The 22,420-nt window shown below is 46.1% G+C and overlaps 1 protein-coding gene across 1 annotated transcript in view; it reads left to right on the top strand.

The window, feature by feature from the left end:
* The window catches only part of LOC134357025 (monoglyceride lipase-like), a 43,192-nt gene extending 21,942 nt beyond the window's left edge, over positions 1–21,250 (top strand). The window contains exons 5-7 of the mRNA XM_063068335.1: positions 3,356–3,445; positions 17,460–17,675; positions 20,972–21,250. Of these exons, the coding sequence (XP_062924405.1) occupies positions 3,356–3,445; positions 17,460–17,675; positions 20,972–21,073 (408 nt within the window). The 3' untranslated portion in view covers positions 21,074–21,250. The remainder of the gene's footprint in view (positions 1–3,355; positions 3,446–17,459; positions 17,676–20,971) is intronic.
* Positions 21,251–22,420: the final 1,170 nt, after the last annotated feature.

Below are 22,420 nucleotides of genomic sequence, written 5' to 3'. Positions count from 1 at the left end.
GGTTCACCCATTTTAGAGCCTAATGGCTGAGGATAGGAATGACCTCACATGGTGCTCTTTGGAGCAGTGCAGTTGTCTTAGTCTATTACTAAAAGTGCTCCTCTGTTCAGCCAAGGTGGCATGCAGAGGGTGAGAAACATTGTCCAGAATTGCCAGGATTTTCTGTAGGGTCCTTTGTTCTACCACAGCCTCCAGTGTGTCCAGTTTGACTCCTATAACAGAGCCAGCCTTTCTAATCAGTTTATTGAGCCTGTTGGCATCACCGATGTTGATGCCATTGCCCCAGCACACCAAACACATAGAAAATGTACTGGCAACAACAGGCTGGTAAAACGTGTAAAGGAGAGGCCTGCATACTCCGAAGGACCTCAGTCTCCTCAGAAAGTAGAGGAGACTCTGACCTTTCTTGTACTCAGCCTCTGTGTTGATGCTCCACTGAAGTCTGTCATCCAGGTGCACTCTGGGTACTCACAGGTCCTTTCCACATCCACGTCCTCACCATCTACAGTAACAGGGAGCAGTGCAGGCTTGATCTTCCTAAAGTCCATCACCATCTCCTTTGTCATACTGATGTTGAGCTGCAGATGATTCAGCTTGCACCATTCGACAAAGTCTTCCACCAGGGCCCTGTATTCATCCTCCCGTCCTCCCTTTATACACCCAACTATTGCTGAGTTATCAGAGAATTTCTGCAGATGACATGATTCTGTATCTAAAATCTGAGGTACACAGGGTAAACAGGAGGGGAGACAATACAATCCCCTATGGGTCCCCAGTGCTACATATAGCCATGTCTGACACACAGCTCTGAAGCCACACAAACAGTGGTCTGCCAGTCAGGTAGTCCATTATCCAGGATACAATGAAGGTGCCAATTTGCATTAAACGGAGCTTTTCCCCCAGCAATGAGGGCTGTATGGTATTGAAGCAACTTGAGAAATCAAAAAACATGATCCTCACAGTGCTGCCCAGCTTATCCAAATGGGCTCGGTTCAGCAGGTAGATGACAGCATCATCGACTCCAAGGTGCTCCTGGTAGGCAAACTGCAGGGGATTGAGGGGTGATCTGACCAGGGGTCGGAGGTGAGCCAGAACCAGCCTCTGTAGGGTTTTCCTGATGTGTGAGGTCAGGGCCACTGGACGGTAGTCATTCAAGACTTTCGGTTGGTCCTTCTTGGATACTGGGACCACACATGATGTTTTCTACACAGTCGGAACCCTTTCCAGACTGAGACTCAGGTTGAAAATGCACTGGAGAATTCCACCCAGCTGCTCAACACACTCCTTCAGGAGCTTGGGGTTCACACCATCCTGTCCTAATGCTTTGCCATGTCTGAGTTTCCCCAGAGCCCTTCTCACCTGGCTCCGTAGTGAAGGTGAGTCCATGATGACTGGGGAGTTGGTTGGAGGTGTGGATGGTAGGTGCAGGGCAAGGAAGGGATGTAGACAGTGGTAACCTTTGTTGTTCACCCACGTTTTGAACTGGAGGGGGCGAGGGAGGAGTGGAGGTGTTGGTGCTGAGGGGGCATTGGGTGCCTCGGCATCTGGACTGGTGTGTGAGGAGGGTGTAAACAGGAGGGCAATTGTCAAACCTACTGAAGAATTGGTTTAACTCATTAGCCCATTCCTGGCTGCATTCCAAGTCTCCACAGCTCGGCTGATTGAAGCCAGTGATGTTCTTCATACCTCTCACACCTCCTGTGTGCTGCTCTGCCCAAACTTGTCCTCCAGCTCTCTCCTGTATTCCTCTTTAGCAACCTTGATCTTCTCCTTTAGCTCCCTCTGCACATGTTTCAATTCCTCCCTGTCTCCTGATCCAAAGACTCTCTCTTTGTTGTCGAGAAGAGCTTTTAGATCCCTGGTGACCATGGTTTGTTGTTAGGGAAGCAGTGAACAGTCCCCGATGGTATTACAGTATCCACACAGAAGTTGATGTAGCCAGTGATGCAATCACTAAGTCCATCAATGTACTGTCCATAAGAGGGTGTATGGGGTGTCCAGAGAGGGGTAGCACCTCTGGTGGATGGGCTTGACATGTCCATTCTGGGTCAGTTCACTCATTTTTGCGCCCCACCAGATGCTCAGATCTCACCTGTGGCTCCAAGTAGCTGTTTGCATGCGACAGTGGCCACACCCCGGTACACCGCTTCAGAAGGCGGGCTGAACAGGCTAAGGGTAGTCAGTGGCCTCCTACCCCAGTGAGACAGGGACGTGCCCGTTCTAGTGCGCGTAGTCAGCTCCAGCGGACTGGGCAGATGAGATCCAACGGCCAGGGAGGCGGTACTGCTACGCTCCGTGGAGAGTGAAGGGCACGACAAGGCACAGAAGACGTCACGGTCACCCACTGCTACCAAGGAAGACCCTAGCTTGTTCACTGGACCCAGACTTTTGTGGTTGAGAAAGTGGAACTTACACAGTGCAACAGCTTTTCCACTTTAAAAACTCTCCCACGCAGGTCTCCCATCATCGTCGGACAACCATCACAGTGGGTGGTAGTGTGGAGGTACATCTCTAGCAAAGGAGGTGTAAGACACTCTGTCCATCAGCTGACCTGCAGGCCACCCAAGGGTAAGGAATGGTACCCGCTTAGCCCCCTCCCTCCCCGATCAGGGCAATGTGAAGCCATGGGAGCAGGTGGTGAATGGTGGTATGAGCAGCTGGTGGGCGTGGCAAGTCCTGGCTATGTGATCACTGACACCAGGCAGATAATCTCTGAAGAGTATTGGTAATGGCTGGGGTCACCCATCTTGTAAAGACACTGTCCAGAAGAAGGAAATGGCAAACCACTTCTGTGGAAAAGTTTGCCAAGAACAATCATGGTCAGAAAGTCAGAATCAGGTTTAACATCACCAACATATGTCGTGAAATTTGTTAACTTTGCCGTAGCAGTACAATTCAATACATGATAACAGAGGGGAAAACTGTGAATTACAGTAAGTATATATGTATATCAATTCGTTAAGTGAAATAAGTAGTGCAAAAACATAAATCAAAAAAGTCGTGAGGCAGAGGGGAAAAAGCTTTTCCTGAATCAATGAGTGTGTGTCTTCAGGCTCTTGTACCTCCTCCTTGATGGTAGTAATAAGAAGAGGGCATGTTCTGGGTGAATCCCTACAAGTTCGTAATCTTAACTAAATGATAGGACCTGCCTCTCGGTTTTTTTGCACTACCTTACTTTACCTTTTCTATTTTCTATTTATGATTTATAATTTAAATTTTTAATATTTACTATCAATTTGTATTCCAGGGAGCGCGAAGCGCAGCAACAAATATCACTATGATGATTGTACGCTCTAGTATCAATTGTTTGGCAACAATAAAGTATAAAGTATTTCTTTCACTCTCCCAACTCTAGATGTGCTGCACCAGCATTTTATATTACCTGACGCCAAATTTAACCATGGGAAATGTGAACCCCCGTTGGCTGTCAAGTTCAGCAGAAGAGGTAAGTTTCTCCCTTGTAGCAATCATGTGAATTCTCTACGGAGATGATTTTGTGAGTAGAAGATCTCGCGAGCAAATTGCGGCATCCATACCTTCTGATGGGAGGACAAAGTAGCAAATGATGGTTGGTCGTAACAGTCCTGCAGTGTTATCCTGGGAACTGTGGTGAAAGTTAATGAGTGGAGGTGCTGATCAGCCTTACTACTTGGGGAAAGTTACCGTTTTTGAGTCTGGTGATCCTGGCATAGGTGCTATGTAGTCTCCTTCCTGATGAAAATGGGACAAACAGTCCAAGAGGTGTGAGAGATCCTTCATGACGTTACTGGCTCTTTTTGACACTTTTCTATATAAATGTCCTTGATGGTGGGTAGGCTGGTGCCAGTGATGCGTTGGGCAGTTTTGACTGTCCATTGTAGAGCCTTCCCGTCCATCAGTGTCCATATCAAGCAGTGACGCAACTTGTTAGGATGTTCTCTACAGCACATCTGTAAAATGACAGGTGTATAAATGTGCACGGTGCAGTTCTCTGCAGTCTCCTCAAACAGTAAAGGTGGTGGTGAGCTTCCTTGACTGTGTACGATGTGTTCTGGGACCATGAGAGTTTGTGTGTGACGTGCATTCCCAGGAGTTCGGAACTACTCACTGTTTCCTCTGTTGTGTTGCCAATATAAAGGGGGATTTGAGTGGCATGAGTTCTCCTGAAGTTGATAACCATCTCCTTTGTCTTGTTGACGTTAAAGAAGAGGTTCTTTGCCTGGCACAACATCCACATCCTTCCAATCTCTGTATGTTTATGCGTTTAATAACTTGTTAAACGCCACCAACATATCTGCCTCTACTACCACCCCAGGCAGCCCATTTCAGGCACCCACCAGAGAGAGAACTTGGGATCCAAGTTCACCGCTCCTTGAAAGTGGCCACACAGGTCAATAAGTTGGTTAAGAAGTGTTATGGACTGCTTAACCACAAACAAGAGAAAATCTGCTGGTGCTGGAAATCCAAGCCACACACACAAAATGCTGGAGGAATTCAGCAGGCCAGGCAGCATCTGTGCAAGAGTAAACATGTAAACAAGAGTAAAGAGTCCTGAAGAAGATTCTGGGCCCAAACAGTTGACTGTTTACTCTTTTGCAGAGATGCTGCCTGGCCTGCTGAGTTCCTCCAGCAGTATGTGTGTGTTATGGAATACTTGCTTTTATTAGTTCTGGTTGCCCCACTTTTGGAAGGAGGCTGAGGCTTTGGAGAGGGTGCACAAGAGGTTTACCAGGATGCTGCCTGGTTTAGAGGGCATGTGCTCTCATGACTTGGGGTGTTTTCTCTGGAGCGCTGGAGGCTGAAGGGAGGTCGGACAGAGGTTTATAAGATTATGAGAGGCATGGATAGAGTCGACAGGGAGTGTCCATTTCCCAGGGTCGAAATGTCTGATACCAGAGGGCATGCATTGAAGGTGAGAGGGGATAAGTTCAAGGGGTATTTGAGGGGTAAGTACAAGGGGTATGTCAAGGGTAAGTTTTTTACTCAGAAAGTGGTGGATGCCTGGAATACACCACCTGGTATGGTGGTAGAGGCAAATACATCAGAGACTTTTAAGAGACATTTGGATAGACACATGGATGTAAAGAAGGTGGAGGATATCAACACTTTGTAGGTAGGAGGGATTAGTGTTGGGATGTTTTTGATTTGCCTTTTAGCTGATTGGCACAACATTGTGGGCCGAATGGCCTGTTCCTGTACCGTACTGTTCTATGTTCTCATTTACCTCAAAACAGCAAACCCTTCTCCTCTATAATTTGTATAGGGTCCATGAAGTTGATGCCAGTTTGCCTCAGTTCTGTAGACTCTGTCCATCTCCTGAGTAAATGCAGATGCAAAAAATTAATTTAAAGTCTTCCCATCTTTTTTGGCTCCACACATGGATCACCAATCTGAAATTCCAGAGAACCAGTTTAGTCCCTTGCAATCTTTTTGCCTTTAACATATCTGTAGAAACCCTTGGGATTCTCCTTCACCTTGTCTGCTTGAGCAACTTCAGGCCTTCTTTTAGCCTTCCTGATCTATTTCTGAAGTGCTCGCTTGCATTTCTTATATTCAATAAGCACCTCATTTGTTCCTACCTGCCTATATCTGCTATGCACTCCTTTTTGCTCTTAACCAGGGCCTCAATATCTCTTGAAAACCAAGGTTCCCTACGCCTATTGTCTTTACCTTTTATTCTGACAGGCACATGCAAGTTTTGGACTCTCAAAATTCCACTTCTGAAGGCCTCCCACTTACCAAGTACACCTTTTCCAGAAAACAGCCTGTCCCAATCCACACTTGCCAGGTCCTTTCTGATACCATCTAAATTGGCCTTTCTCCAGTTTAGAATCTCAACCTGCAGACCGGACCCATCTTCTTGCATATTTACTTGAAACTAATGGCATTGTGATCGCTAGATGCAAAGAGTTTCCCCACACAAATTTCTGTCAACTGTCCTGTCTCATTCCCTAATAGATCCAGTATTGCACACTCTCTCGTTGGGACTTATACATACCAATTAAGGAAACTTTCCTGAACGCATTTGACAAACTCTATTCCATCTAGTCCTTTTACAATGTGGTAGTCCCAGTCAATATGTGGAAAGTTAAAATTACCTACTATAACAACTTTATGTTTCTTGCAACAGTCTACGACCACCATACAAATTTGTTCCTCTAAATCCCTAGGACTGTTGGGTGGTTTGTGATAAGCCCCATTAACATGGTTACACATTTCTTATTACTCAGCTCCACCCATAAAGCCTCACTAAACAAATTCTCCAGTCTGTCCATACAGAGCGCTGCCAATGACATTCTCTCTGACTAGTAATCCTCCTTTAATCCCTCCCGTTCTGTCACGTCTAAACCAACAGAAGCCCAGGATATTGAGCTGCTAGTCCTGCCCCTCCTGCAACCAAGTCTCACTAATGGCTACAGTGTCATAATCCCAGGTGTTGATCCACGCCCTGAGCTCATCTGCCTTTCTGTTGTTGTGAAACTTGTTGTTTTGCGGCAGCAGTACACCGCAAGACATTTAAAAAAATTATGATAAGTTGCAATCATTAATTAAATAAATTGGGCGAACAAGAAATAGTTAGTGTTTATGGGTTCTTGGACTGTCCAGTAATCTGATGGCAGAGGGGAAGAAGCTGTTCCTAGAACATTGTGTGAGGGTCTTTGGGCTCCTGTACCTCTTTCCTGATGGTAGCAATGAGAAGAGGACATGTCCCAAATGGTGAGGGTTCTTAAAGTTGGATGCTACCTTCTTAAGCACCACCTCTTGAAGATGTTCTCAATGATGGGGAGGTTTGTGCCCTGATGGAGCTGAATGAGTCCACAACATTCAGCAGTCTCTTTTGATCCTGTAGATCCCTCTGTACATGAACACTCTTAGGGTCCTGCCACTAAAAGTGTACCTTCCCTGTACGCTTCATCTCTCAAAGTGTAACATCTCACACTTGGCCTTGCATATGGTGTCATTGAACGTCAAAGGTGAACGTCAAAGGTGAACTCAAAGGAGGCAGAGTTCCAGTGAATGGAACTGGTCTCCCATGGGTGGAGAGGGAGTGCAGGAAACATAACCAGAGGCCAAAAGTTTCAGAGTGAAAGCCGAGTCCACTGTCAAATGCATCTGTGCATGTGTGCCCAGATGCACTGAAAAATTTAATTGCAGTAGCATCACAGTCACAGAGCATCAGATGAGCATCATTCAAAAGAAAAACATTGTATCATTTCTTAATGCATGCATTACTAAATGACAATAAAAGAGGACTGTGTGTCCTCATAATCTAAAAAATCTAAACATACATACAAATCATATATAATTTCTACAAGATAAAGAAGCACAATGAGAAAAAGAATCTATTTTAGTGCAAAGTGATCAGTAAAATATTGTTGCTAAACCGTAGTGTTTAGGGTTTTGCTAGTTGGTTCAAGAACCAAATGGTTGAAAGGAGTTAACTAGTGGCGTGGGACTTAATGTCACTGGGTTCGGATACGGCCCAAGTGCGGAGCGAGAGACACTGAAGCGGTCAATAGTTCACAGACTTTAGTGTGAACAGAGTTAGATGGAAAAGAAGACAATAAACACTAGGCCAAACAGAGCCATTAACTAAAACTCTCAAATGGAAAACGAAGCCTACACTGCAGCTGAAAGGAATAACTAAATATAAAACGAATACCGCTGGTCTTCAGTCAGTTGACTCGACAGTCCAATTTCTCAGGCAAGGCTGAATGCAAGCAGGCAGTGAAGCTTTGCTGTGCTGGGTTCAAGTCTCGACAAGCGCTAGGATGGAAAGAATGGTTAAGTACTATCACAATTTAACAAATAATTAGCTGATATGTGCATATTCACAAGCACAATTGCCACATCTATTGCGCTGCCGAATCCGTAGATGTGACCCTTCAGGCTTCTGTACTTCCTACTTGATGGTAGATACAAGAAGATGGCAATGGCCAGATGGTGTTGCCTTTTTGAGGCAATGTCTCCTGTAGGTATATACCGAGGTGGTGAGAGATATGCCCGTGATGTTTTGGGCAGAGTCCACTACACTATGTAGCTTCATTCAAATGCCATACCAAACCACGATGCAACCAGATAGGGTACTTTCAGTTGTACCTCGGCGAAGTCAGATGGCTGATTATTTACTGCCTGTTGCATCACTAGCATTTAGGGCAGCAGTGAGGGTTCTCCATCTGTGGCTGTGTTCACAGCTTTCTTCATCGCATCAGTAGCTTCCTCTCTGTTTTCACTACTGTCAGTCTTGGAAGTCCCAGTGGAAACTCAGGAATACCGTCACACTCAGATGTAAAAAGATTCTTCATTGCTGTTTCCATTACAGTTTTGTTTGTCCAGTCAGGGTTGTTAGCCCCGAGCTGAACCCTTAAACCTGGAAGACAGATGGACCACTCTTAGTCTGGCCTCTACCTTTTGATCTGTTTGACATGGGTGACCCTACCAAGAGCCAAAGTGTGAAGCCTTCACTCCACCCAGCATAGCTCTCCAGGTCATTGAGGCACACAAGCCTCCAAAACCCAACGACAAGGTTGTGGTTCTCTTGGAGGAGATGACTGATTGTCAGAATTTAATTGTACAAAGGAAACAACTGAAAGAACAAATGTTATTTGTTTTATTTAACTGTGCACAATTCCCCAGCACGTACCTTTGCTCTGTCTGCCACAAAAGGCAGATATTCCAGTGTCCATTTCAATGTGACCTCCCATTCCCATTCCGATATGTTGGTCCATGCCCTCCTCTACTGTGCCAAGATGAAGCCACTCTCAGGCTGAAAGAGCAACAATTCATATTTTGTCTTGCTAGCCTGCAACCTGATGGCATGAACATCAAATTCTCCAACTTTCAGCAATTTCTCCACATCTCTGTTCTCTCGTTTTTCCATTCCCCATTCTGGTTCTCCTCTCACCACCTCTTGCTCCTCACCTCCTTTCTCCCATGGTCCACTGTCCTCTCCTATCTGAATCCTTCATCTTCAGCCCCTTACCTCTTCCAACAATCACCCCCCAGCTTTTTACTACATCCCCGCTCCCCCACCCACCCAGCTTCCCACTCACCTGGTCTCACCTATCACCTGCCAGCTTGAACTCCTCCCCCTCCCCTTACCTTCTTATTCCAGCTTCTTCCCCCTTCCTTTCCAGACCTGATGACGTCTCGTCCTGAAACACTGCCTGCTTATGCCCTCCATAGACGATGCTTGACCCATGGAGTTCCTTGAGTATTTTTTCTGTGTGTTACTGTGGGTTTTTTTTCAAAGCACTCACACCACAGATTTGGACCCCAGTCTCTTTTGTGATGCGTACATTTCCCTGAAGAGTTTTGTCAGATCAGTGAACAGATGTTGAGATGGATATGGGAGGAAGGAGAGATTACTGATTTCCTAACAGATGTCGGTGATGGCAGCACTTGTTCAGAGGTCATCTGGTGCAAGGGCACGATAGTCAGTACTGACCGCTCTAATGTCTAAAGCTGATACATTGTGGTTGAACACTCCTCACTATGAACAAGACAAGCATTCATCTTCTGGGTGTAGAATCCTTTCTGACCTCAGCTGCACGACAGCCAAAATATGATTAGATTAGATTAGATTAATTTATCACATGTACATCAAAACATACAGTGAAATGCATTGTTTGCGATAACAACCGACACAGTCAGAGGAGTGTTGGGGGACAGATGGCAAGTGTCGCCATACCTCCGGTGCTAACATAGCATGCCCACAATGTTTGGCAGAGCGACACAGGGCACAAGAAAGCAGAACACAACAAGCAACACAACAACAACAGCAAAACAAGCCCCTATCCTCCCTCCCACCGACCCACACACGGTCTGTCCTCTCACCCACCCACACACGCATACGGCCTGTCCACTCACCCACCCACATATGGTCCGTCCTTTCACACACACACACACACACACACGGTCTTTCCTTTCTCCCACACAAACACACACAGTCAGTCCACTCACCCTCGCACACTCTCAGTCTGTCCTCCCACCCACACACACACACAGTCTGTCCTCTCACAAGCACACACACGGTCAGTCCACTCACCCACACACGCACACATGGTCTGTCCTCGCACAAACACACACACACACATGGTCTGTCCTCTCACCCACCCACACACGGTCTGTCCTCTCACCCACCCACACACACACACACACACACACACACACGCGCACACGGTCTGTCCACTCACCCACCCACACATGGTCCGTCCTTTCACCCACACACACACACATACGGTCTGTCCACTCACCCACCCACACACGGTCTGTCCACTGACCCACCCACACATGGTCTGTCCTCTCACCTACCCACACATGGTCTGTCCTCTCACCTACCCACACACGCACACGGTCTGTCCACTCACCCACCCACACATGGTCCGTCCTTTCACACACACACACGGTCTTTCCTTTCTCCCACACAAACACACACGGTCAGTCCACTCACCCACGCACACTCTCAGTCTGTCCTCCCACACACACACACACACACACACACACACACACACACACACACAGTCTGTCCTTTCACAAACACACACACGATCAGTCCACTCACCCACGCACGCGCACATGGTCTGTCCTCTCACCCACACACGGTCTGGTATCTCACCCACCCACACACGCATACGGACTGTCCACTCACCCACCCACACATGGTCCATCCGTTCATACACACACACACACACACACACACACACAGTCTTTCCTTTCTCCCACACAAACACACACGGTCAGTCCACACACTCTCAGTCTGTCCTCCCACCCACACAAACACACACGGTCTGTCCTCTCACAAACACACACACGGTCAGTCCACTCACCCACGCACGCGCACATGGTCTGTCCTCTCACAAACACACACACACACATGGTCTGTCCTCTCACAAACACACATACACACACACGGTCAGTCCACTCACCCATGCACACTCTCAGTCTGTCCTCCCACCCACACAAATACACATGGTCTGTCCTCTCACAAACACACATACACACACACACTGTCAGTTCTCTCACCCACACACGGTCTGTCCTCTCACCCACCCACACACACGGTCTGTCCACTCACCCACCCACACATGGTCCGTCCTTTCACACACACACACACGGTCTTTCCTTTCTCCCACACAAACACATACGGTCCGTCCACTCACCCATGCACACTCTCAGTCTGTCCTCCCACCCACACACACACATGGTCTGTCCTCTCACAAACACACACACACACACACACACACACACACACACACAGTCTGTCCTCTCGTCCAACCACACACATGGCCAGGTTTCCATCTCCAGGACAGGCCTAGAACATAAGAACATAAGAAATAGGAGCAGGAGTCGGCCATCTGGCCCGTCAAGCCTGCTCCGCCATTCAATAAGATCATGGCTGATCTGTCCGTAAACTCAGCTCCATCTACCTGCCTTTTCCCCATAATCCTTACTATGCAAAAATCTATCCAACCTTGTCTTAAATATATTTACTGGGGTAGCCTCCACTGCTTCATTGAGTAGAGAATTCCACAGATTCACCACTCTCTGGGAAAAGCAGTTCCTTCTCATTTCCATCCTAAATCTACGCCCCCAAGTCTTGAGGCTATGTCCCCTAGTTCTAGTCTCACCTACCAGTGGAAACAACTTTCCTGCCTCTATCTTATCTATCCCTTTCATAATTTTATATGTTTCTATCAAATCTCCTCTCATTCTTCTGAATTTCAGTGAGTACAGACCCAGATGACTCAATCTCTCCTCATAGTCTAACCCCCTTGCCTGTTGAACCTCCTCTGTACGGCCTCCAAAGCCGGTATATCCTTCTTCAAGTATGGAGACCAGAACTGCACACAGTACTCCAGGTGCGGCCTCACCAGTACTCTGTATAGTTACAACATGACCTCCCTGCTCTTAAATTCAATCCCTCTAGCAATGAAAGCCAACATTCCATTTGCCTTCTTGATAACCTGCTGCCCCTGCAAACTAATCTTGTGTGATTCATGCACAACCACTCCCAAGTCCCTCTGCACAGCAGCGTGCTGCAATTTTCTTACCATTTAAATAACAATCTGTTCTGCCATTCTTCCTTCCAAAGTGGATAACCTCACATTTACCAACATTGTACTCCATCTGCCAGACCCTTGCCTACTCACTTAGCCTATCTATATCTCTCTGCAGACTCTCTGTATCTTCCGTACAATTTGCTTTTCTACTCAGTTTAGTATCATCAACAAACTTAGATACACTACACTTGGTCCCCTCTTCCAGATCGTTATTGTATATTGTGAACAGTTGCAGGCCCAGGACTGACCCCTGCCGCACATCGCTCACCACTGATTGCCAGCCAGAGTAACACTCATGTATCCCAACTCTCTGCTTTCTATCAGTTAACCAATCCTCTATCCATGCTAATACATCACTCCAACTCTATGCATTGTTATCTTATGGAAAAGTCTTTTATGTGGCACCTTATCAAACACCTTCTGGAAATCCAAATAAATAACATCCATCCACTCCCCTCTATCCACTGCACTCATTATATCCTCAAAGAATTCCAGTAAGTTTGTCAAACAGGACCTGCCTTTGCTGAATCCATGCTGCGTCTACCTGATGGATCCATTTCTTTCCAGTTGCCTCACTATTTCTTCTTTAATGATAGCTTCAGGCATTTTCCCAACTACAGATGTTAAACTAACTGGCCGATAGTTACCGGCCTTCTGCCTACATCCTTTTTTGAACAGTGGCGTGACATTCGCCTTCTTCCAATCACTGGGACCTGCCCAGAGTCCAGAGAATTTTGGTAAATCATCACCAAAGCCTCTTCTATAACTTCTGCCATTTTTTTCAGCACCCTGGGATGCATTCCATCAGGACCAGGGGACTTGTCTATTTTCAGGCCCACGTGTTTGCCCAGCACGACCTCTTTAGTGATAGCTATTGTATCGAGGTTCTCACCTCCCATCACATCCATAACATCTCTCTTTGACATGTTAGATGTGCCCTCCACTGTGAAGACCAACACAAAATAGTCATTCAAAGCCTTGGCCATGTCCTCATTCCCCAATATCAATTCCCCCTTCTCGTCCTCAGAGGGACCTATTCACTTTAGCCACCCTTTTCCACTTTATACAATTATAAAAACTTTTACTATCTGTTTTTATATTTTGTGCTAGTTTATTTTCATAATCTATCTTCCCTTTCATTATTAATCACTTAGTGGTTCTTTGTTGCTTTTTAAAATTTTCCCAATCTTCCAGTTTCCCACTACTCTTGGCGACTTTGTACACATGAGCTTTTAGTTTAATGCCTTCTTTTATTTCCTTAATTATCCAAGGCTAGCTCTCCCCACCCTTACTGTCCTTGCTTTTAACTGGAATGTACTTTTGTTGAGCACTGTGAAAAATCTCTTTGAAAGTCTTCCATTGTTCCTCACTGTCCCACCATATAGCCTGTGTTCTCAGTCTATACGAGCCAAATCCTCCCTCGTTGTAGTCTCCATTGTTTAGGCATAATACGCTGGTTTTAGATTGAACTATTGCACCCTCCATTTGTATGAGAAATTCAATCATACTGTGATCACTCTTTCCAAGAAGATCCCTAACTACAAGATCACTAATCTTACCTGTTTAATTGCACATGACCAGATCTAAGATAGCAGGTTCTCTTGAGGCCCTCTGGGCCTCCAGTCTCCAGTCGCCAGGATCTGGCCATTGAGCTTAAAGTTCTGAACTTCTGAACAACCTTCTGGCTTCAATCTTCAGCATTGATCCCCAGACTAGCCGATGGCAGGACCCCGAACTTCAGGCTCAAACTCCAGTCCTTAATTAGGTGGAATCTTTACTTACTGAGAAATAGGAGAGATTTGTGGGTTGGATAATTTTCTATGTTTTGGAAGGTATTGTTTTGAAGATATTTTTTAGAAGGTTGTTTTAGTCAAGTTCAAGTTTATTGCCCTTTAACCATATACATATATATATAGCCAAACGAAACAATATTCCTCACAGAACATATATCGTGTACAGTACATAAAATAATACTAACACAATAATATTAACAGTCAATAAAATATATAAACACAAGAGATTCTGCAGATGCTGGAAATCCAGACAAACACACACAAAATGCTGGAGAAACTCAGCAAGTCAGGCAGCAGATATGGGAATGAATAAACAGTTGATGTTTTGGGCTGAGATTCTTCATCAGGACTGAAAAGAAGGGGGAAGATGCCGGAACGAAAAGGTGGGGAGAGGAAGGAGAATAGCTAGAAGGTGGTAGGTAAAGTCAGATTGGTAGGAGAGGTCAACGGCTGGAGAAGAAGGAATTTGAAAGGGGAGGAGAGTGAACCATAGGAGAAAGGGAAGGTGGAGGGGACCCAGAGGGGAGTGATAAGCACGTGAGAAGAGGTAAGAGGCCAGAGCAGCGAAGAGAAGAAGAGAGAAGAGAGAAGGAAAAGAGCTGCAGAAGGAGAACTCGAATTCATGCCATCAGGTGGGAGGCTACCTAGATGGAATATAAGGTGTTGCTCCTCCACCCTGAGGTACCCTCATCATGGCAAAAGAGAAGGCCCAAAGGCCAACATGTCAGAACTGGAATGGGGATAGGAATTAAAAAGTCTGGCCACTGAGAAATGGCTGATGGAGCAGAGGTGCTTGACAAAGCGGTCACCCACATCTCCCTCATTTCCCAGACATCTGCACTCACTCCGTCATCCCTCCACTTTAACAGGGATAGAATTCCTCTTGTCCTCACCTGCGACCCCATCAACCTCTGCATCCAATCAGGGATCACTCCTTCCCTGATCCCCTTCTCCACTTGTTCCCCTCCCCCCCCACCACTAATCTCCCTCCTGGCACTTATCCCTGCAAGCGATAGAAATTCTCATCCTCCTCCCATACAAGACTGCAAACACTCCTTCCAGGTAAGGCAACACTTCACCTGCAAACCTTTTGGGGTTGCCTACTGTATCCAGTGCTTCTAATGCAGTCTCCTCCATATTGGTGAGACCTGATGTAAATTGGGGGACCGCTATGTTGAGCACCTCTGCTCCATCTGCCAAAAGCAGAATTTCCCAGTGGCCAAATATTTGAATTCTGATTCCCGGTCCACGGCCTCCTCTTATGCCACAATGAGGCCATTCTCAGAGTGAAGGAACAACACCTCAAATTTCTGTCTATTCACCAATCTGGCCTCTTACCTCTTCTCCTCACCGGCCTATCACCTCCCCCGGTGTCTCTCCTTCTTCCTTCTCTCTTAGTCCACCCTCCTATCAGAATCCTTCTTTTCCAGCACATTACTTTTCCTACCTGTCGCTTTCTAGAAATCTTCCTTCCCCTCCCCCCACCTTTTTATTCTGATGTCTTTCCCATCCTGATGAAGGGTCTTGGCCCGAAATGTCGACTGTTTATTCATTTCCATGGATGCTGCCTGACCTGCTGAGTTCCTCCAGCACCTTGTGTGTGTTGCAATAGAAAAGTATTCTATAGATGTACAAGTGGACATAAAGTGCATATACAACATATAGTTAAATATTCAACAGTATAATGTTACTGGCACTCTCATAAATAACTTGTACTGGGTGGTAGCAGGGGATTCAGAAGTCTCATAGCCTGGGGGAAGAAGCTGTTACCCTGCCTAACAGCCGTTGTTCTACTACTGCGGTACCTTCTGTCTGACAGTCAGAGATCAAAGAGATGGTGGGATGGGTGGGAGGAGTACATGACAATGCTTTTGAAGACTTACATGAACACTATGTCTAAGTTGCTGGTGAACGCAGCAGGCCAGGCAGCATCTATAGGAAGAGGCGCAGTCGACGTTTCAGGCCGAGACCCTTTGTCAGGACTAACTGAAGGAAGAGTGAGTAAGGGATTTGAAAGCTGGAGGGGGAGGGGGAGATGCAAAATGATAGGAGAAGACAGGAGGGGGAGGGATAGAGCCGAGAGCTGGACAGGTGATAGGCAAAAGGGGATACGAGAGGATCATGGGACAGGAGGTCCGGGAAGAAAGACGGGGGGGGGGGGGTGACCCAGAGGATGGGCAAGAGGTATATTCAGAGGGACAGAGGGAGAAAAAGGAGAGTGAGAGAAAGAATGTGTGCATAAAAATGAGTAACAGCTGGGGTACGAGGGGGAGGTGGGGCATTAGCGGAAGTTAGAGAAGTCAATGTTCATGCCATCAGGTTGGAGGCTAGCCAGACGGAATGTAAGGTGTTGTTCCTCCAACCTGAGTGTGGCTTCATCTTTACAGTAGAGGAGGCCGTGGATAGACATGTCAGAATGGGAATGGGATGTGGAATTAAAATGTGTGGCCACTGGGAGATCCTGCTTTCTCTGGCGGACAGAGCGTAGATGTTCAGCAAAGCGGTCTCCCAGTCTGCGTCGGGTCTCACCAATATATAAAAGGCCACATCGGGAGCACCGGACGCAGTATATCACCCCAGTCGACTCACAGGTGAAGTGATGCCTCACCTGGAAGGACTGTTTGGGGCCCTGAATGGTGGTAAGGGAGGAAGTGTAAGGGCATGTGTAGCACTTGTTCCGCTTACATGGATAAGTGCCAGGAGGGAGATCAGTGGGGAGGGATGGGGGGGACGAATGGACAAGGGAGTTGTGTAGGGAGCGATCCCTGCGGAATGCAGAGAGAGGGGGGGAGGGAAAGATGTGCTTAGTGGTGAGGCATCACTTCACCTGTGAGTCGACTGGGGTGATATACTGCGTCCGGTGCTCCCGATGTGGCCTTTTATATATTGGTGAGACCCGACGCAGACTGGGAGACCGCTTTGCTGAACATCTACGCTCTGTCTGCCAGAGAAAGCAGGATCTCCCAGTGGCCACACATTTTAATTCCACATCCCATTCCCATTCTGACATGTCTATCCACGGCCTCCTCTACTGTAAAGATGAAGCCACACTCAGGTTGGAGGAACAACACCTTACATTCCGTCTGGGTAGCCTCCAACCTGATGGCATGAACATTGACTTCTCCAACTTCCGCTAGGCCCCACCTCCCCCTCGTACCCCAGCTGTTACTCATTTTTATGCACACATTCTTTCTCTCACTCTCCTTTTTCTCCCTCTGTCCCTCTGAATATACCTCTTGCCCATCCTCTGGGTCACCCCCCCCATCTTTCTTCCCGGACCTCCTGTCCCATGATCCTCTCGTATCCCCTTTTGCCTATCACCTGCCCAGCTCTTGGCTCCATCCCTCCCCCTCCTGTCTTCTCCTATCATTTTGCATCTCCCCCTCCCCCTCCAGCTTTCAAATCCCTTACTCACTCTTCCTTCAGTTAGTCCTGACAAAGGATCTCGGCCTGAAACGTCGACTGCGCCTCTTCCTATAGATGCTGCCTGGCCTGCTGCGTTCACCAGCAACTTTGATGTATGTTGCTTGAATTTCCAGCATCTGCAGAATTCCTGTTGTGAACACTATGTCTGTTCCTCCTCTGTTTAAGCCTCTCACGGGTTGTGTTTTTGGTTTTTATGCAGGTGCAAAAGATCGTGGACGACCCTCTCAGCACCTTAGGACCTTATAGTATGAGATATACCATCCAGGTGTTAAATGCTGTGGCCAAGCTCAAGGAGATAATACCCACCATCACAGTGCCTATGCTGATTGCACATGGTGAATTAGATAAAATGTGTGAAATCCAAGGCTCTTTCCTCTTGTATAAGAACGTGGCTAGCCAGGACAAGACACTGAAGGTTATTCATTTTCCTATGTTTTAGATTAAGTTGCGATCCTCTGTGTACAGCACTGAAAGAGGAGATGGTTGAATCAGTTAGGATTTTTATTTCCCTGAATCATAGAAGAATGAGGTTAGATTGATTTTAGAGTTAGGTTAAAAGGTTGTTACTGTTGTGTTTTGCAACTCTAAGACATTAAACTAATTGAAAGGAAAACAAGAGAGTGGGGAATATGAGTCTAACTTTGTCTTCCACTTGAAGTGAGGCATGCACGTATATCATGGCGGCGTGACGACGTATGCCATTTACATACTTTTACATATAATCTGCAATGCACTATGCAAACAACAAAGAATGCTTAATCAAACAATATATTTACAATATTACCCAAATATTATTGAAATATTAAATACACAACAGGCACAATATCACGGGCAGAAGGGCATGTGCTGTGCTGTAAAATTGTATGTTCTATTTGATGGAGGCATGTAAAATTATGAGGAGTATAGATAGGACTAATGTAAGCAGACTTTTTCAAATGAGGTTGGATGAGTCTAGAACTAGAGGTCATGGGTTAAGGGCAAAAGCTGAAATATTTAAGGAGAACCTAATGGAGAATGTCATCATCTAGAGGGTTGTGACTGTGGAACGAGCTGTCAGCAAAGTGGTGGATGTGGGTTTGATTGTAACATTTAAGAGAAGTTTGGAAAAGTATTTGGAGAGGAGGGGTATGGAGGGCTATGGTCTGAGTGCAGGTCAAAGGGATTAGGTAGTATAACAATTCGGCATGGACTAGATGTGCCAAAGGGCCTGTTTCTGTGTTGTAGTGCTCTATGACTCTATAACTCTATGAAACGTGCACTTGGCCAAACTCATTCATGCTTACCACATTATCTACTTGAACCAGTTCCATTTTCTGTATTTGGTCCATATCCATCTAAATCAGAGGATCCCAAGCTGTGGTCCAGGGACCATTTGGTTCATGGTATAGAAAAAATTCTGCTCTAAACCCACAATTTACTAACCCTAGCCCATACTGTGCAAAAGAGGAATGTGGGAGGAAACTGGAGCACCTGGAGGAAACCATGAGGAGAATATAGAAACAACTTACAGAGAGCAGCGGGAATCGAACCCCGATCCTAATCGTTAGCACACTAAAGTGTTACTCCTACTGCTACGCTACCATGCTGACCTTCACAAGGTCACCCCCTCCGCTTTCTACACTCTGGGGAAAGAGACTCAGCCTATCCAATTTCTTCTTATAAGCCAAATCCTCCATTCCTACCAGCATCTTTTACACACCTTTCCTGCTCAATTAATTCTTCCTATGCCTCAGGTGAAAACAGAGCTGCCCACTGTATTCTGAGTATGGACTCACCAATGTCTTGTACAGCTGGAACCTAATGAGCCAATTCATGTACTCAGTGCCCTGACTGATGAAGACAGGTGCGTTAAACTTTGTGCTGATCATTGCTCATGGTGTGGGCTGGCCATGTCCCCGTCATGTCCTTGCATTTCACTGCTGAGAGACAAAACCAGAAAGCTGATCCTCACTGCCTGACTTCTTCTTTTCAACATAGTGACATCTTCATTGGTCACCTGTGCGTGTAGAATCCAAGTCTTCAGACTCTTTCCTCATTCACTTTGTTCCTCATGAAATCTTCACCAGGAAAGTAGCTTCATTAAGAGGGATGAGCATTTCTCCCCAAGTCGGTCACTTGTTTGATTTACCAGATTTCTGAACAGTCCATAAACCCATGAACACTACCTCACTATTCATCTTTTGTGCTATTTATTTTGTTCATAACTCATGGCAATTTTTATGTATTGTACTGCACCGCTGCTACAAAACAGAAAATTTCCTCATGTATATCCAGTAGCCACTTTATCAGGTACACTTGCACACCTGCTTGTCGATGCAAATATCCAATCAGCCAATCATGTGGCAGCAACTTAATGCATAAAAGCAAGCCAACATGGTCAAGAGGTTCGGTTGTTGTTCAGACCAAACATCATAATGGGGAAGAAATGACTAAGTGACTTTGACTGTGGAGAGAATTTTGGTGCCAGATGGGGTGGTTTGATAATCAGAGAAACTGCAGATCTCCTGGCATTTTCATACACAACAGTTTCTAGAGGTTACAGAGAATGGTGCGGTAAATGAAAAAGAACATCTAGTGAGTGGCAGCTCTGTGGGCATGAAAACTTTGTTAATAAGAGAGGTCAGCAGAGAATGGCCAGACTGGTTCAAGATGACAGAAACTCCAATAACCACACGTTACAACAGTGGTGTGTGGAAGAGCATCTCTGAGCGCCAACACGTCAAACCTTGAAGTTGGTGGGCTACAGCAGAAGACCACAAACATACACTCAGTGGCCACTTTATTAGTTTTGCTTTGTTTGGCCTTCAGAAGTAACTAATTGTTCATGGAATCAGACTGTGTTATTTCAGGTGTTATAGAACATTGATGAGTACAGCACAGGAACAGGCCATTCAGCCCGCAGTGTTGGGTCGAACTAGTTAAAAAGCATATCAAAAACACCCAAACATTAATCCTCCTACTTACACCACGTCAATATTCCCCCATCTTCTTTACATCCATGTGCCTGTCCAAATGTCTCTTAAAAACCTCCAGTGTATTTGCCTCTAACATGACAGGCAGTGCATTCCAGGGGTCCACCGCTCTCTGAGTAATAAACTTGCCCCTCATGTCCCCTTAAACCTACCCTTCTCACCTTCAGTGCATGCCCTCTGGTATTAGACATTTCAATCCTGGGAAACAGATACTCGCTGTCTACTCTATCTTTGTCTCTCATAATTTTAGAAAGCTTTATCAGATCTCCCCTTAGCCTCTCGCGCTCCAACGAAAACAACCCAAGTTTGTCCAGCCTCTCATGATAGCACGTGCCCTTTAAATCAGACAGCATCCTCTCCAAAGCTTCAGCATCCTTCCTATAGTGTATGCAGTTCTCCAGGTGTGCAATTTATGTCAGTGCAAAGTTTTCTGTGTCCTTAAATTCACTTGGTTTCTTTTGATAAATCAAACCCAAGGTGTAGAAATGGGCTCTCGCATGGGCTCCAGCAATGCCTGCCTTTCGTTACCTATTCGAACAGTCCATGTTTCAAGCCTTCCCTGGTAATGCTCCCCAACTCTTTCTGTGTTACGTTGATAACTGTACCAGTGCCCCCACTCTAAGCTCACCAATTTCATCAACTTTGCCTCCAACTCCCGCCCTGCCCTTCAATTGACTTGGTTTCTATTTTGAAAAATCTTTCCGTATTGCTGTTTAGTTACTGTCTTCTCTTCCGCTAGATCTTCAAGAATGCTTTGCACCATATACATAAGGAGACACCAAGCATCGTCGCAGAACTCAAAGTGCTGATTAGAAAGTGGCTTAGGGACCACTTAGACTGATTCAACTCTAAAAAACGCTTCTAAGCATCCTTCTAAAATGTCTTGAGGTTGAATATGTTGTCAGGTTTGGTTGGGGGGGGGAGAGAAGTGTCTGGGAACAAAAGCAATTTTTGGATACCCAAAAAATACATAATTAATTAAAACTGTGTCAACATTTGCATTTGTTGATTAACTGTCTAAACTTTTGGTAGCCTTCCCCCCCCCTTCCCTCTTTTTCAATTCGCACTCTGGCTCCCCTCTTACCTCTTTGCCTCTCTTCATCTGCCTATCATCTCCCTCTGGTACCTCTCCTCCTTCACCTTCTCACTCTCCTCTCCAATCAGATTCCTTCATCATTACCTTTTCCACCTATCACCTCCACATCAACGCCCCCGCCCCCCCACCCGGCTTCTTACTTCATCCCCCTCCCCCAGCCATCTGGCTTCACCTATCACCTTCCAGCTTATCCTCCTCCTCCTCCCCCCACCTTCTTATTTTGGCTTCTTTCCCCTTCTTTCCCAGTCTTGATGAAAGGTCTTGGCCTAAAACGTTGAATCCTTTTTTTACATTATGAGGACACGCAGTCCTCTTTTATTGTCATTCAGTAACACATGCATTAAGAAATGATACAATGTTTTTCCAGAATGATATCACAGAAACACATGACAAACCGACTTAAAAGCTGACAAAAACCACATAATTATAACATACAGTTACAACAGTGCAAAGCAATACTGTAATTTGATAAGAACAGACCATGGGCATGGTAAAAGTCTCAAAGTCCCTCGAAAGTCCCATCACCTCATGCAGATGGTGAGCCTCCAGCGCCGCCGACTTGCCGACGCAGCATCCCGGAAGCATCCGACCACAGTCGGACTCCGAACCTCCGTCCAGCTCTCCGACACCGAGCACTGAGCACCATCTCTGCCAAGCGCTTCAACCCCAGCCCTGGCAACAGGCAATAGGCAAAGCCGAGGATTTGGTGCCTTCTCCTCCGGAGATTCTCGATTGCACAGTAGCAGCGGCAGCAAAGCGGGCATTTCAGAAGTTTCTCCAGGTGTTCCTCTGCGCTTCTCACAGCTGTCTCCATCAAATCCAGATTGTGCACAGCCCCCTAGTTAACATATATTGATATCAATTCGGAACGGCTTTGTTGCTGTGTCGCGGCGCCATCTTCTCCCTCCCTCCTAGTTTATCTTTATTCCTCTCTGAAAGTGCTACCTGACTTGCTAAGTTCCTCCAACATTTTGTGTGAGTTACTCTTGTTTTCCAGCATCTGCAGAATCTCTCGTGTTTATAAAAACTCAAAATAGTGTGTAGCCGAGCCAGTAAAGGCACAGACACATTTCCATTGTTGATGAGAGTGAA

The sequence above is a fragment of the Mobula hypostoma genome, chromosome 15 (assembly GCF_963921235.1).
Source record: "Mobula hypostoma chromosome 15, sMobHyp1.1, whole genome shotgun sequence".
In the NCBI taxonomy this organism is placed as follows: Eukaryota; Metazoa; Chordata; class Chondrichthyes; order Myliobatiformes; family Myliobatidae; genus Mobula; species Mobula hypostoma.
This window is presented reverse-complemented; position numbering and strand designations above follow the sequence as displayed.